The following is a 17,040-nucleotide window of genomic DNA, read 5'->3' as shown; positions in this document are numbered from 1 at the left end:
TTTTTTTTTAGTCAGCAGCCTGATGGTGATATTGTGGTGGTTGACTGATTAGTGTCTGATGTCAGTGCTGATGTTAAGTTATGACAAGGATGCTGAAATGTTTGCTCTGTCTGGAACAGGCTACATGGATAGAAAACATCCCACAGAGGTAATTGTGGACTTGGTAAAGTGAATTTTAGGTATGTATTGTGTACTCTGCTTGGAAAACCTGTAAATACACTGTGTAAACCAGTAAGACTAGAGTTTTGACTAGTTGGGAGGTCGAGGCAGAAAAATAGAAAAACCACACTTGAGGAGGAAATCGTTGAATTTGCCTTCTTTGACTCTCTTTATGCAGAAAATTTTCAACCCAGGGGTGGAGATTTAAGACATTAACAAGCGAAGGAGAGAGCAGTGAGCAACTGCTTCCAAACCCTTAGAGGAGGAGACTGAAAATGGGCAATCCCCTCCCAGGCTGTGCTGTTCTGCCATGGGAGCACACCCTTCCTGGGAATGCTGAGACTGGTTGGTGTCTGGAAGGTACAGTTAGGCATATCAAGGCAATGCCTAACTTACATAAGGGATAAATTATCCATAACCAGGAGAAAAAATAATCTCTCCCCTGCCCTTCTGTTCAGTTTCTGGTAACTCTTTGTAATGTAATGCAAATTTATGGCTCTTTAGCAAGCACAGAGTAAAGTAGTGCCACTGACTTCAGCAGAGCAGCACCAGTTGGCACTGGCTGAAGATCTCTCAACGGGATAATTCTTACTCCCTGGAGATGTTGTAGAATCATTGCACTGCTACCTGCCAGGTCTGTAGCCTGGTGATTTGGTAGCTATGCTGAAGAGTAGCACCAAAGGGCCCGAGGTCCTTTTGGCTCCCATGACTCAAAATACAACCCTGGGAAAGGCTGTAAAATTGGAAATCCCAGCTGTTTGCCACCAGGGAAGGAGTTAAACCGGTAGTAAGAAGGATTATCTTGAATAATGCCCTTCCCTGCTGGGCTGCCCAGTCCGGACTGAGCAAGTGTTTGGTTTGCCTTGTGAACTTCCCAGGGTGTGGAAGGATGTCTGGAGGCTGAGGGTTTTCAAATGCAAAATGTGGGTGATTGGTGCCTCCTATCCTCTCTGAGGGGTATCAGTCTTTAAACTATCCATCATTTATTGTGCCAGGAAAAGGAACTAAAGCCAATGGCACTGTTTAGTTTTTCAAATAGAATTTCTGGGCATTTCTGTGTCGTAGAACTGCCTGGGTTGGGAGGGATCTTAAAGATGATGTAGTTCTAAGGGGGGATTGGAACCCCTTTGAAATGCCCTTCAAAGACATTTATTTTGCTGCTTGTTGCTGAAATTTATTTTACACTGTCGTGTGCAGCTGACAGAGGGAGGGATGGTGGCTCCAGCTTTCTTATTGCTACACAACTTGGCTATTATCCATCTTTCCATTGCTCCAGCACCACTCAGGGACATGGGCAGGGCAGCCCACATGATCATCCCCTACTCCTGGTACCATCTGCACTGCTGGGACATATTAAGTTTGCTGTTTCAGCCACTAGGGCTGTCTTCCTACTCTTGAATATCTGACTTATTTCCCCTACCCTTACTTATGCCCTTAAAATGTGTCAATGAAAAATGATGGAGTATAAATCTCATCCAAGGATTTTTCTGCATGGGGAAGATCAATACTCCATTTTGGTACTAGTGTGCTTTGTGCATCTACCTTGGCTTTTTCCCCAGCGAGTACAGTAGCCTAAATATTCCAAAGAAAAAAGTTCAAATACATGGTTATGTGGACTTTGCCAGCTGATATCTTCCTGTGTGGATATTTTTGATTTATTCTCCCCCCTCCTTTTTTTTTCTCCTTCTCTCCCCATCTCTCCCCTCTCTTTCCCCCCTTCTCTTTCCTTCCTCCTTGGGCACAGGAAAGGTAAGAGGGAATGCAGAAGAAACTTTTCTAAACTTTCAGGAACTATTATGAGATGTTCTTATTTTCAGAACTGTTTGCAGTTATTCTTGCTTTTGGCTTATTCGTTGCTGTTTATGCTGAGTTTCACTAGTGGGTCACTAATGGGAAAGTCAATGTGAATCTCAGTTGTGAAAAACCACTGAAACAGACCTTCTTGTAGCCTGGGACAGGATAAAGAAATCTGACTTGGTTGTGGGGTTTTTGTTTGTTTGTTGTTTTTTGGTGTTGTGGTTTTTGGTATTTTTTTTATCTTTTTACCAAAAGGTGGGATTTTGGTGGCTAGCAGCATTGCTTAGGAAAAGTTTATAAGAAAGAATGTTTCTGTATCTAATACTCAGTAAGGTAAAGACTTTCTAAGCCACAAACTCTCTCTGATTCATCATTTGATCCCTGAGGTTTGGTCCACCCCTGAGATGGAGTAGCCCTTCATTAATTTGACTTTTTTTTTTGACATAGTAACCTGTGCTGAGACCTTCTAGTTCTGTGCTTTAGAGACAACTCCCTGAAAATTTTGTTGCTTGCTCACAGCCTTTACACTGGGAGAAATGATGAGCACTTATTTCCTACTTAACCTCTCTATGCTGTTTTTGACGTGATGGGTGCTCCTCCTCTGTTCTTTCAATGATTTTTCTAAGATAAGGAATTTCTTCCCCTTTCAGGGAAGTTGCTTCCTACCTCTAATCATAATTTTATCTTTTGTTTTTTCTGTCCTTTCCTACATTTCCATCCTTCATTTGAATTTTGTGCCCATCGGGGAGTTCACTTTACTCAAGATGCCAAGAACACTTTTTCAGACCTCATAAAAACCAATCAATGCCATTGCCTGCAGAAATTAAGTACAATACCTCAACTCAACACACTTACAGCAGGGCCGGGATCAGGCTGAAATCTTCGTGGTTTATTTTGGCTGGTTTTGGTGTTGTTCAGCCCTGTATGTTGTTGGCCCTGCGTGTTTCATCACTGTTCCTACACTCAGCATTGCAGGTTTCATAATCCAGGCACTTATGTATTTGTTTGTGTAACAAACTCCGTGACAAGTGTGTGTTCTCTCATGGACTTGTTGCATGCAAACTAATATTTGAACAAAGCAATGAAAAGCAGTATTAGGGATAATTTTTCTCAGAAGTACTTCCTATGCTATTCCAAAAATGGACTACAGATGTTCTTTTGACAACAATGCATAGCTGTTTATATATTTTCTCCTCTGTCTCAGGTGTACTATTTGGAAAATTGCATTTCAGATCTACCCAAGCACCACTAAACTTTCTGTTGGATATCAACCAATAAATGCATTCTTTAATTACCATTTCTTTTTTTTTTTTTTTTAAGAGGACAAAGAGCCAGGAGAGGAAAAGGAAACTTGTTCTTTGTGTGTCTGTCTAATTAATTTTCTGTTATGTTTCCCAAGCTCCCTCAGACACTTCAAATGTGTCTTGATGTCTAGTTTATCTGAACCATCTATTAGACACTGGCAGTGCAAGACACAAAATGTCCCCTCATGTAGAGGAGGGCTTGAGATCTTCAGAGGCTCAGTCCAGGTTCAGTAACCTGTCCTTCAGCAGCCTGTTTCTCTCCAAAGCACCTTTTGATAGGCTCAGACTTTTGCTTTGTCCCTTGCTTGGCCTTCAGCTTGTCAGGGTGTGAAGGCAGTGGCACAAAATCTAATAAAGGAAGACCTGGGCCATCCATCCCATTACACACTAAACAGCCCAGGGTCATTCAGTAATTGGCTGCTGTTTGTAATAATGATAAGAGATCTCTACAGACCAGAACCAGCAGTGCTTCTGTTTTTAAGGACTTTTTAAAGGGATTTTCACACATACAAGATAGAGTGAAACAAAGAAATGTGAATCAAAGGCCTGTTGGATTTGGATTTGCAAGGGGAAGTTACCAAATTAAGTGACTTATTTGGGGCTCAGGGACTGAAAGGATTAAAACTGAGAAGATAAGTGACCATGGGGATAGATCTTATTCCCCATATCATGAGTAATACTGGCATTCCTGTCAGGAAAGGGAGAACATCTCTCTGGGATCACTCATGCTTAGGCTCTCAAAGGTATGAAGGACCTGCTGAGATGTGGCAGCTGGACCCAAGAGGAGAGAACACCTCCCAGTTGATGGCATGTGTCACCTCCTAACCCCTTTGTTCATTGAAAGTATGAATTACTGTTGAAAATATGAATTGCTATTGAAAATAATACATGGAAAGTAAAGTAAGATGTCATCTGCTCTGCATTTTTCTTCTCAGTGCTGCACATGTGCCCATAAAACTTGTGCCCACTCTGCAAACAAGTAAGTGCAGGATTAACTTGTTACCACTTGTTGTTCCAGAGGGTACCCTCATCAACATTTCAAGGACCAAATGTGGTAGAATTCAAATGTGTTTGTACCTAGAGAATGAGCCCAGGTCATTACTAGCTCTGAATTTTTCTTTCTTTTTTTCTCCTTTATGGCAGTTGTTTGTAGGAAAAAAAATACTACCTGGTTCTGTGGTCTGTCTTTGAGGTATGGAGCATCCTACTATTCCTCTTTAACAATAGTCTGTCACATAAATATGCTGCCTATTGGCTCAACCAGTGAGATTTGTCACACAAACACATGCAAAATGGATTTCAAAGACTTATCTGTCATGTAAGTTTTAAAAACTGCTTCCCCTCATTGTACCATTCTGGCAATTAAGGCTGCTGATTTCCATGATAGCAATTTAATCTATTGTCTTGAGGGTCAGGCGGATGTGACGTTTTGTTTTTATCTTTCCTTTAAAATGGACAAGAGTTCCTGGCTTGTACAAAAACAAGAAATTTCAGACCAAAGCCATTCCAGTCCTGATTTCTGAAGCAACAGGGGAACAATGGTGTTGTAGGCTATAGGTGGAAACTGGAGGCGTTTCTTCTTCATGTGCAAGAGGAATCTCACACAGAAGGTACTTTCATTTCTAATTAAGCCAGCAATAAAATTATGGAGGGGGATATGCTGGATCTTACTAGGTTGTGTTCTGATTTGTTAGTGGCACCTGCTCCACGAGAACTGAGGGAAACTTCATCTGCAGTTCAGAATAGAGTGGGAAGTGGAAGGGGACTGAAGGGAAGGAGTTTATACCCTGTCTTTTTTTCTTTGCCTGATTTCTAAAGCTGAAGGGTTAATAAAGAAAAGCAATATTTGATTCAGTCACAATTACACTGTGCATGCACTAAAAATACACTAGAAAGTGTGTAATCTGAGATGATGCCTGTTGTTTTCCTTACCATTACTTTGTTGCATTCCCATGCAGTTGCCACTTCTTGGCTGTCTTGGAGCCTCTTGTCAGTTTGGGATTAGCAGCATTATGTTAGACTGAATTTCATAGTAGATCTTTCTTTTCCTGTCTTTTGCAAACAAGGCAAACTCAGCATTTATTTATGTGGCTGTGAATGGGGCCTCCATAAGTAACAGCAGTAAGAAATGTGTGTCTGTAACCTGAAATCAGAATTTGTCTTTGCAAAATGCATTCCAGTCTTTAATTGGAGGGCTCTTAGGAAAAGGTGTGTCTGGTGTCCTGGCACTAATATATTAAGTATTTATGCCTCTCTAGTTGCTTATATTATCACTGAAATTAACACCCTTAGATGGAGCTCCCTACAGCTTTCATCCTGAGCTGTTAATGTCTTGCCACAGAACGCATGTAGTTCACCATGTGCATGACACTCCTATCCTATTATTATTATTATTAATAATATTATTTTTAAAGGCCTGGTTGTACAGAAGGTAGCTTATAGACATATAGAGAACAAAGGCTGATGTTTTGGTTGTAGAAAGCAGGAGGCAATGCTAAAACTGATTTTGGTGAATGGAAGTTTTCAATCTGGGTCTCTAATCTCTGCACTATTTCCTCCCTTTACTTCTTGCCTCTTATCTCAAACACATTATCACCCTGAAATCAGTGGATTAAATGCATGTGGTTATAGCGGTTTGCCAGCCAGACCTGCTGGCTGGTGCAAAACCTTTATATTCTTTCCCTTTGTGAATGTTTGGGCAGGATGCAAACCTTGTGCAGCAGAGGTGACTTCTACTGGAGCCAAACTGGCTGACCCAGTGAGAGGTGCTTCTTCAAGTCAGGCTGTCTGATAAATGATGCTGTGTTTTGAAGGGCTTTGTGTGTGCAATGTGTTCACTGAGGTAAACTGGAGTACGTGTGTATTTTGGGTTGTAATTCCTGTGGAGGAGCCCATTTTCCTGCAATGAGAGGTGAAAATGGAAGCAAAGAATGATTATCCTCCTAGATTACTTCGTTAAAGCAGGATGGCTGGGTATCTAAACTACTGTCTACACGGATTATTGCTTTCTGAAATATTGTAGAACCTTGAAAATACCTGTATAAAGAGAGGATAGAAGGTGGTGAGGAGTCGCGAAACAGACTGTGCGTCCTAAACTAAGAGTGTTCTAAACTCTCTCTTTTGGATTTTTGACAGATGCTCCTCTTGGCAGTGCTGCAAACAAACCTACTGCTGGCCACTGTAGTCACAGGTAGGAAAACGTTTATTTTCTGCTGTCTAGGGGCTACAATTTATTTTCAATTGCATCTGTGAGATATTGCCCCTGTTCCTCCTTTTTGCCCATCCAGTCCTGCAATACAGGCTAAGGGATTATTCTCATCCTGCTGGAGACATTGATAAAATTATTCCTTTTGTCTCTTTACCTTGAAACGAGCACTATGTTGAGTCCCAAAAATTCCCTGAAGTCAGTGATGTTTGGCTGAACAAACTATGGGGCTTTGCTAGTGCCCTGTAGAATTTAATGGGATTGCAGGCAGGCACAAGCAAATGGCATTCCTCAAACAATCGGGACTGAAATTACCCATGCAAGGTTTGGGTCGGTAGAAGTAAAGCAAAAAAACCATTTCACAAATGTATGTAATAAAAAAATCTGTGCTTGATCCCATGGACTGCCATGCCAGGGTTACAGTCTGCCTAGAAGCTACTAGGACATGAGATGATCAATGGTGATTAATTCCATCAGATAAATTCCTGAACTACAAAATGATTGTTTGAAATTGCACGTTATGTTATGTTTTGATATCCAGGATTATCAGGCTCTTTGCCTCAGGAGTCATCAGGTTCCCGTTGCAGCCTTTTTGGGAATGATCATATCAAAACTTTTGATGGTTCTTTCTATGATTTTGCTGGGGACTGCAGCTACCTCCTTGCTGGGGACTGTCACAAGCACTCCTTCATGCTCTTAGGTGAGTCTGAGCTGGGTTCCATCACTGAAAAAACCCAAGTAGTTGCTCTTTGTCAGATAGGATGGACCACTGCATAAAAAGGATCTTGGCTGAGGGGCTTTGCTGCCTTTTTTTTTTTTTTTTTTTTTTTTTCTTTTTTTTTTCTTTTTTTTTTTGGTTGGTTGGTTGGTTTTGGCTTTGGTTTCTTTTTGGTGGGTTGTGTTGGGTTTTTTTGGGCTTATTTTAGAAAGTAGGATTAATTTTGAGGCTTCAGTTATCCCTTGGTAATGTAGCTCTCATGTAAATAAGCTGCTAAGAAACAGAGATTTTCTTACTGGCTCTTCTAAAGAGGGAAAGCAAGACCTTTTTTAATTTTGAATTTTCCAGGAGAATGTGGATCTTAAAGCTGTGTATGGGAATAGGAACTATTTGACCCTGTAGAACTAATTTTATCTGTATGCTAAATCACCCCAGTAAGAAAAATCCCATCCTGGAGGACAGAAGACCTTGGAATTAGCATAAGCCTTTGCAGAGTTATTCTTGGGATTAGAAACTGATGATATGTGTACCAAAACTAGATATTACTTTCATACCAATCTGCTTTGGTAGATGTTTTTATATTCACCGATGACTGTTCTGTATTGGTCGTAGTTTAACATGTTTTTAGTGTTTCACATGAGTTTTTAGTCACTGCAAGTAAATTTAAGTAAACTGATCTTGTCACTCTGGAAAGGAAATATATACCAACTTAAATAATTTTCTTCCTCAGTTTGAACAACCTGGAACAAATTCTTTGTGTGTTAGAAGATATGCTCCCAACCCTGCAATATGTACTTACAAATTGTCCTCCCAACTCCCAGAACTAACAGTATTTGGTTATATCTCATCTCTTCAGGTGATTACCAGAATGAGGAGAAAATTGGCATCTCTGTGTACCTCGGGGAATATTTCAATCTCCGCTTCTCTTTAGATGGAGCTGTGATGCAGGAAGACAAAAGGTACCTGTGGGAACTGGTATTCCAACAGAAAACAACCTGATTTTTTTTTTGTGTGTGTGTCATATTCTGAGAATCTCCTGTTTTTTTTCACAGGGTTTCCATACCTTTTGCCTCCAATGGTATATTTATAGAGAAGGAGGCAGGTTATCATAAAATATCCAGTGATGAGCATGGCTTTGTGGTGAAGATTGATATCAGTGGAAACATTCAGATACTCCTTCAAGAAAAGCACTATAATAAGACCTGTGGGTTGTGTGGCAATTTTAATAAATTCCTTGAAGATGACTTCAGAACTCAGGAAGGTAAGACTAGGACTAACTGATTGCATTTTAATGTATGCTCTGCACACTTTTCCTGTTGGGTGATTCAACAAAGATTTTGCTGAAACAGCAAAATGTTTCTGCAGAACCTGTCAGGTACCTCATCTTGGTGCACTGAAAAGCTGTCTAAGTCCTTTCAGCTCCCTTTCTCCTGAAAGGAAATTGCTGTCACATCTCATTCCTGCGAGAAGCCCAGGCATCTGAACTTAGCACATTTAGAAACCTTGAAACTTTAAAATACGAAGGTAAAGCTCCAGGTTAATCCATGTACAATGCAGGATGTGGGGAGACTGACTAGAAGAAGACACAGCAAAATAGATGTAAGACATACACATTGATTCAACCTCTAGTTTTTCGTGAGTTAGACAAGTGGGAGTAAGAATAAATAGCGTTGCAACAGTAGGAGATTAAATTCCTGGTGCTGGCAGGTTTGTACTTGGATTTGGCATGGGCTGCTGTTCTATTAGGTGGTTACCTTTTAATGACATTTCCCTGTCTGTAAGGGCTGTTGGACTGGAGGTGCACCTGGTATCACACCAATTCCTGGTGAGAAGTGACTTTTGCTTTTGCTGCTCAGTACACCTTTATGTGAAGTCTGCCAGTGTGGGTGAAGACTAAGAGTTTTTGAAAAGCCCTGAATATGACTTTGAAGTCCTATGACTGATCTTGATTTGTGGTATTTCAGTGTCCTTTAATTCTGAGCACTTACCTGAAAGAGAGAGGTTGAAAGTTAATTAATACATTAGTAAGTTAGAATGATAATGTAATACTTTACATGTAATAAAAATAAATGATTCAGAAAATAGAAAGGGAGGCAAAGCAACTTGAAAAGGAGCCTGCCAGTGCTCCAGAGATGTCTTACTGACACTTGGGATACATAAGCATAGCTTCAGTGTACAGAAAACCACCATATCTCATAGTGTGTTAAAATGATTAATATGTTCTTCAGCAGTGTAAAAAATGAGAAACAAACTCTGGTCACAGAATTGTTTGGCAGGGCTTGGATACCTTAATGTCTGAGTGAGTTGAGATTATGAAGTTTATATGCTTTTCTCAAGACAGTAAATAGTAGTAAGGCTTTTATGAAAAGCAGGAACAGAAAAGGAGATTGTATTGCCTGTTCAAATGTAGAAGAGGCCCCTCTGCTGCTCATGTTTAAATGTGTTTCATGCTGTATTTGTTTTACATGCTGGAGGCTGTATCCTCCCTCTTAAAAAAACAAAAGCAGTCCTTTCACAGCCACAGATTTCTGAGTGTAATGAAGTCCATGACCAGGTCACTGCTTAGAGGAGCTGAAAAAAAAAATAGAGAAGATGACATAGAACATGTGTTTTCTGTGTCTCTTACAGAAGCCAGAGCTTTCCTTATACAGTATCCTATGTGGATATACATTTCTCTGATTTTTAGCCTGAAAAACACAATTGTGTGTCAGCAATTCTGCCAGTATTTCACTCTGACACAATAGAGCTTTCATTTAAACTAATTTAGAAGGAATTAGAATGAGTTATGTTTGAATTTGTTGTATCAGTGAGGGATGTCACTCCACCCACGCTCTGTTTGTCTCTCTGGCAGCTCTGCTGGTTCATTGGAGCGATTCTTAACTTGCTTCAAGTAAAATCAGTTTTTTAATAATTCAGATCACTTCTTTTTAAAAAAAAAAAAAACAACTGTTGAATCTAACTTCCAGGTAAGGGACAACACAAGCAGCTGGGAGAGGTAATGTTCTTTAAATGAAAAGAGCTGGCAGCCTACTGGTAGCCTATGAAGAAGTTTACCCTTCTCTTTTCACTGCAACTTTTATTTGCTCTCCTTTCAGCCTGATTACATCTCATAAAGGTCAACCCATCCCAGGATGTGAGCTTGGTGTAAAGACTTAGTGATCTGAGGGCACTGAAGGGTTGCCTTAAGGTTACCAGCAGACTGAACTCTCCTGTTGGTGTGCCCACTGCTTCCTGTTAAAATCAGGAATTTATCAGATTGGGGCCTCAGTTCTAATCCATTAGATAGCTTTCTGGGATGGGTTTGATAATAAATGCATTAAGATCTTTGAGCTTCAGAATAATATGCAGTGGAAGCGCAGTGTGCAAAGGGAAAAGACAACAATCTAATGTTGCCAAGATTATGGTCTCTCATCTGGAAAGCCCTGAGGGACATCGTGCAGATCTGAACGTCAGAGGCAAAGGAAGGAGGTGATCACAGAGGTTGTGCCTCAGGTATTGTGCTATAGCCAGTGAGCTTGTCACAGATAGCTGTGTGAAACCTTCCTCCAGGTGTTTTAAAGGCTGGTCAGGCACCTCAGGATGCCCTGGCCTTCAAGCTGTGTTGATTTACACTGAAATGGTACCTGTCTGGTTGCTGCTAGTCCTTGCCTGTAAGAACCACTGTAATGGAAAGGTCTGCAGCCAAAATGTTATCTTCTGAAGTCTCTCACAGGCTGTAGCTCAGATGGTTCTTCTGTATCATCTTCGTGTCTGTCTGCATAGGAGGAAACTCACGTGATGTGATGGCCTGTTTCTAGGGCTTCTTTATAGCACCAGAGGACCAGATCCTGATTTTGTGCAGAAGTCAGAGTTGTTTTGGGTAGAATCTCGCCCACAAATGTTGTCTTTCATCCCATGTTTTGTCACAGTTTCAAAAAAAGGCAATGTTTATACTGAAAACAAATGAAAATATGTTTGTTCCATATTTTAGGGAAAGAAATTATTGTGATTTTATAACACAGAGTTAGTTTGCTTTGCCCCTAAGAGAGTGGTATAGAACTTCATTAATTGTTTGTATTTGGATTATTTTTAGGGTGGTGGTGAAATAAGAGGCAAAGCACCTGCTGTGTGACTGGGCAGTACCACTTACAGCAAATAAATAGAGGAGGCACAAAGAGAAGGGTGTTTAAAACTTAGTGAACAGTGTGCAATTGCTTTTTTTTTTTCTCTTGATATTTTTATACTCATATTCTATTTATACTAATGCTTTATGATCCACCCAATCATATGTTGTCATGGCACTCTTATGAATCCTCATTGTGTTTTGGTGTGGAAACTGAGAACTGCCGAGAGGATAACACACATTGCTTCTGTGTACACTTTTGATGTTCAGCTGTTTGAGTACCTGGAGGGTCTGAGACCTGATACCTTGGCAGATGTACCTTGTAGGACCCAGCTTTGAAGGTGGCAGCCTTTAGCATTAGCTCTTGACACCCTCCCACCCCCAGAAAAAAATTAAAAATAAAGCCTTCCCTGTAGGTTTCAGATATCACAGAATCTCCCGAATTGGAAAGGACCCACAAGGATCATCGAGTCCAACTCCTGGCTCTGCACGACACCCCAACAATCCCACCATGTGCTTGAGAGCGTTGTCCAAACAGTCCTTGAGCTCTGCCAGGTTTAGGGCTATGACTGCTTCCTTTGGGAGCCTGTTCAGTGCCCAACCACCCTTTGGGGGAAGAACCTTTTCCTAGAGTTGCAGACACACATTGCCCTTCAGACAGAGGATGGGGGTGCTGAGTCACTCTCCTCGACATGGTTACTACAATAGTTCATCCTGGGGAGAAGTGCTCATGTCCTGTCTAGACTTACAAACAAGATGGATTATACTGTACGGGCTTGTTTGTTTATTGGATATGGCAGCAAAAACAAGCCCCTTGAGAGTTTGTTCTCACACTTTAAGCATAACTAAAATATAAAAAGAAAGGTCTTGGAAGCTTTGTAGGGTTTTTTGTTTGGTAGCAGCTGGGAGAGGTAATATTCTTTATACAAAGAAATCAGGCAGCCTATAGGTTTGTGATATTGCTGTGATGTGTGCTTGGATGTCCAGGTCATCAGTGAAGTCTGTTTGTGCTGAAGAGATCATTCAAGTCCAACACAGGGATATTAATCCCTCATTTTCTTTTTTGTCCATGTTACACACTCTTAGCACAATGGAATTAAGAAATATAGCAACCTAAATTAATTCAGCATCCCATGATGCTTTTCTTGGCACTGGCAGGAGGCATGTTTCTGGGAATCTGTCTCCAAATTACTAAGATATTAATGATAAAACAATAGCCCTGGAGAATTTTGGATAAAGTCTTGATATTCTGAGCCTGCTACAGGTGTCAGCAACATATTCCAGCCTTTAAGCTGCTGAAATACAGAATATATGATGAATATATCTGTTCACAGGAGAGTGAATATAGGTTAAACAAGTAGAAGCAGACAATATCTGCCAGGAAAAATCTGATATTTCAGGTAATGATTTCATTCCAGAAGTAGTATAGATGCATATGACTGAACGTACAACTTCTCTGTGTGTGGTACCTGGTATCAAAAGCTTTTAAAGCATGTTGCAAACTCACAGTGATAGTAGTGCAGCTAATAAATATTTAATCTTTTTTTTTTTTTCCTAGGAAAGTAAATGAAAGTTTTGGTCATTCTGAAATGCAAACTTCTTGGCATTTTAAACAATATCAGTAATTTGATTTTAGGCTAGTTTAAAGATTTTGTTTGGTGTGAGTAAGTGATCTCGTTTTCTTTCCTGCATTTTCATTTGGAAGCAAGGGGAATTAAGCTGTCACAAATGGTAAGGGTGAAGATGACTTATGTTGCACCTGTCTTTGTAATAGAACCTCAGCTGAGATGCCAAAAACCTGCATTCATAACCTGCTTTAATCTGGTTCTGGAATCAAGGTCAGACATTTCTGTTGTGAGGAGTGTGCCTTCATCACTAGGCTGTAGATTTTGGGGGATGGCTCATTCCCTCTCATGTTCAATATTATTAATTTTATGTTCATTGATCTGGAGAGGGCAGAAAAGACTTTACAGCCCATGACTTCGTTATTTCATGTCATTAATTTGATGCAAACTATGGGTCAATTTTGGTCAACCTTGCCAATAGTTTTGCTCATCTGGAACTATGTACTAAACCATGTAAAACTGTGTAAAAAAAAAAAAAAAAAACCACCCAAAAAACATCAAACAAAAAAACCCCACCCTAACAAACAAAATCCCCTTCTTTGCTTGGTAAATAACCAACATGTGAAAGTTGGTTCTTTACCAACTAAGACTCTGTTTACCAATTAAAACTCACAGGACTGTAGTGTCTTGAGCAAATTCTTGCAGATATTTTACAGACCCTGAGAGAGTTATCTGATGGGCCTATGGCCATATGGAAAATCTGGAGGAGGTCAGGGTTCCTGCTTCCCACTGGGTGCCTTGAGCACAGGGTTGTGTTGTTAATGCTTTGCCTTGCCTGACCATGGGTCTCAAAGTAAACAAGCAGCATACCAGCCTCAGATTTCAAAAGGAACTGGTGTCTGTGAGACTCAGATGTCAGTGTGGACACAGATTTTTCTGTCAAGAGTGAACATCACCTATCTGTAAGCATCTCCAAAGTGAGAGACATGTGAGGGCAGCAATCAGAGCACTAAAGAATGGCCCCCAGAGACCCTGCCTGTTGCTCAGGTGGTTGGCGAGTGGCCTTCTCCTTGAAGACCTTTGCAGGGTCTTCAGTGTAGTGATGTTTCTGGGATGTAGGAGAAGGTGAGATTTGTGTTGTCCTTTAAGATCTACCTCCTGAACCCATCTTGAGTCCTAAAAGGAGATTGCACACCAACTGGCTGCCTGGGGGTCTTGGCTTTTGAGCAGCCAGTTTGCATGCTGGTATCTGTCTGTGTACCGTGGTCCATATCAGGCACCAGTTCTTCCAGCACTGGTGTTCAAATGCTTAGCTTACATTACATTTTGTGACAGCTTCTATTTTCAACACATTTCCTGCAAAACTTAGACTAAACAAGTCCTTTATCAAAAGTCCCACCCAGGCCATACAGACAGTTTCTGGGTGTAGGGCTCTGATGAGCCCTGGCTATGAGTTGTTTCACCAGAATCTTGGCTACCTTAAGAAGGAAAAAAAAACTGAAGGAACTGAAGGGACAGATGGAAAACAAAACTCTGCTGTGCAGGAGAGGAGGGCATAGTGGGAAAGCAGTGCCAGATCAGGCAGCTCAGCTGCCTGGATGCTCTGTTGATAACATCACCTGCACACTTAATATAATTTTTTAGGCTGCTTTCGTTGTCTCTTCCACTGCCTTTCCTTTCCTACCCACTCGAGTCTTTCAGCAGAAGGAAAAGTAGGTGCCGTGGGGAAAGGCAGAGGTGTTGGCAGTTGCTCTTCCCTCTGCCCAGAGCAGTCAGATGTGCTGGAGTCATTTCTCCCTCCTTGCTTTTTTTCCCTGAAACCTCATCAAGTAGATGAAGTATTTGAGAATCCCCACACTGATTGACAGGGTGCATAGTATGAGAGTCCTCTCCAAAGGAACCCTCTGCAGAAATAACTTATTCCATGATGCCAATTTGTTCAGTAGCTCAGTGGCCCAAGTCACTTCATAATTTCATATTAGAGGTCTTCTGATGATCAGAGAAACCTTCATGTCCAGCTCCTTTTCACATTTCCACTGTTTGCTAGTATACAGTCAGGTGCTGGCAACAAGAGGGTTTGAAAAGCAGGTTCTAAAAAAAACCCAAACAACTCCAAACAAGGTTTGAAATTTTGTAAAGAATTTACAGAATCACAGAATCATTTAGGTTGGAAAAGACCCTCGAGATCATCAAGTCCAACTTGTCAACTAGACAAGAGCATTGAGTGCTCTGCTCTTGAACACCTCCAGGGACGGTGACCTCCCTGGGCAGCCTGTTCCAATGCCTTCAGTGAAGAAATTCCTCCTGGTGTCCAACCTAAATCTCCCCTGGCACAGCTTGAGGCCATTTCCTCTTATCCTGTCACTTGTTACCTGTGAGAAGAGCCTGGCTCCAACTCTTTCAGGGAGTTGTAGAGAATGATAAGGTCTCTCCTGAGCCTCCTTTTCTCTGGGCTGAACACCACCAGCTCCCTCAGCTGCTCCTCGTAGGAGTCACTCTCTAGACCCCTCACTTACTTGAAAGTATTAATCATAGAATGCAGCAGAAGAACTAAAATAGTATGATGGAAATATTTTGTAAAAAAGTTGTATAAGAGGTATAAATTTACAAGGACCACAGAAGAAAAAAAAATATATTGCAGGGGGAGAATTGGAAAAACAGGTGACCGGCATTTCTGAGCCAACAGTTGTCCCAGCCTTCAAAACTTAACTTCTGTATGAATGAGCATCCATGGGTCCCTGCCAGCAGGAAGCCTGGCATGGATGTGCATTCAGGGCCAGAGGAGTATTGCTTTGGAGCAGAGCCCAACTCCTGTTACATACCTGGAAGACTGAATTACTGCAAACAGAAGGGGATACATTTAATTTGGCACCTTGCTTCTCCTCAGGCTGGATTCCACTGTTGCTCTAATGTATATAATCTGTGCTGAGCTAAAGGCTTGTGTTCTTATTGCTGCATGTCTTCTCCTGTGCCAAGCCCTGGCTGTATGGATGAAAATTTCACACCTTTTACCGCCTTTCCCTACCATCCTTTCCTCTGAGTCTTCCTGCTCTGACATCTGCTGTGGGCCTAGCACATGCTACCTTTGTAAGTCCCTAATTTCTAGTTTGCACAAAAGTCTACTGAAGGCTACAGGCTTTAATGCATCTGCCATAGCATTCTCAGTGCAGTTTTCATGACTGCCCCATGACTGTTTAGGAACAGTTTTAGTGGTCAGTATATTCTGTGTTTTTGTACTTATCATGCAGCAGGTAGCTCAATGGAGTATTTATTATATCTACGTATATTATAAAATATAGATATATTTGGGATGTATTTCTTTTGGGTTTTTTGGGGTTTTTTTTCAGATTCAGTCAGGGTTGTGTTTCAACACATTCTCTGCATAAAGGTCTTGGGAGTGCATTAATGGTGGCAATTGATATTCTCACATGCAACACAGCAGGGTTTTAAAAAGCAACTGTAGGGAACTGAGACGCATGAAATGAACTGGTTTGTAGCAGAAACCCGCAGAAGGAAGCAGAGGTAGTCCTGAAATGAGACAGATCATGGGAGGGAAAAGGGGGTGGAGGGAGCATTCTCTTTCTGGGAGGATCCCCCTTTTCAGGAGGATGGAGCAAGAAAAGCAGAGAGGTGGCTTTGCATCTCCCAGGAAGTGGCAGCCATACAAACTCCTTCAGTTTTGCTTTTTTGCAAAGTGGATGCAAATCTTACACAGGAAGATGTATCATCATCGTCATCACAGATGATGGGCTCAAACCATTATGGTGTATGTTAAGTTTCTTAGAACACGTGATTTAGTTTTGGATAGGAGAAAAATCCAGGCTAGCTGGGATCAGGAATGCTAATGCTTGTGTGGGGTAAACAGCAGCATTTTGTTTGCCTCTCTAATATATCTTGTGTTTTATTGACAACTTCTAAATAGTAGGAAGATGTGTAGGTGTGCTTTGGCTTCTGCAGTTTACAACTTACCAGCAATATCTCTACCACATTCATGCAGGTGTGAGAAGTGCTGGGAGCTGCCTTCTTCAAGTTTCAGTGTGTCCTTGAGCTCAGAGAGCTCCTCTGCAGGAGTCAGTCCAGATCACTGATAGTGGCTTTTCTATGGTCAATCTTCTTAGAATAGAAATCCATTTGATATGACAGTTTTTATTTTTAAAGACAGCTTTCAGCAGACTGTCACTTGAGAATAG

General features: G+C 41.1%; 1 protein-coding gene across 1 annotated transcript in view; it reads left to right on the top strand.

Moving 5' to 3' along the window:
* The first annotated feature begins 4,755 nt into the window (after positions 1 to 4,755).
* The window catches only part of VWF (von Willebrand factor), a 133,601-nt gene continuing 121,316 nt past the window's right edge, over positions 4,756 to 17,040 (top strand). The window contains exons 1-5 of the mRNA XM_017823982.1: positions 4,756 to 4,870; positions 6,396 to 6,450; positions 7,007 to 7,165; positions 8,040 to 8,142; positions 8,236 to 8,444. Coding sequence (XP_017679471.1) covers positions 4,844 to 4,870; positions 6,396 to 6,450; positions 7,007 to 7,165; positions 8,040 to 8,142; positions 8,236 to 8,444 — 553 coding nt within the window. The 5' untranslated portion in view covers positions 4,756 to 4,843. The remainder of the gene's footprint in view (positions 4,871 to 6,395; positions 6,451 to 7,006; positions 7,166 to 8,039; positions 8,143 to 8,235; positions 8,445 to 17,040) is intronic.

Source organism: Lepidothrix coronata, unplaced genomic scaffold (assembly GCF_001604755.1).
Source record: "Lepidothrix coronata isolate B3197 unplaced genomic scaffold, Lepidothrix_coronata-1.0 Scaffold107, whole genome shotgun sequence".
NCBI classification, from domain to species: domain Eukaryota; kingdom Metazoa; phylum Chordata; class Aves; order Passeriformes; family Pipridae; genus Lepidothrix; species Lepidothrix coronata.
This window is presented reverse-complemented; position numbering and strand designations above follow the sequence as displayed.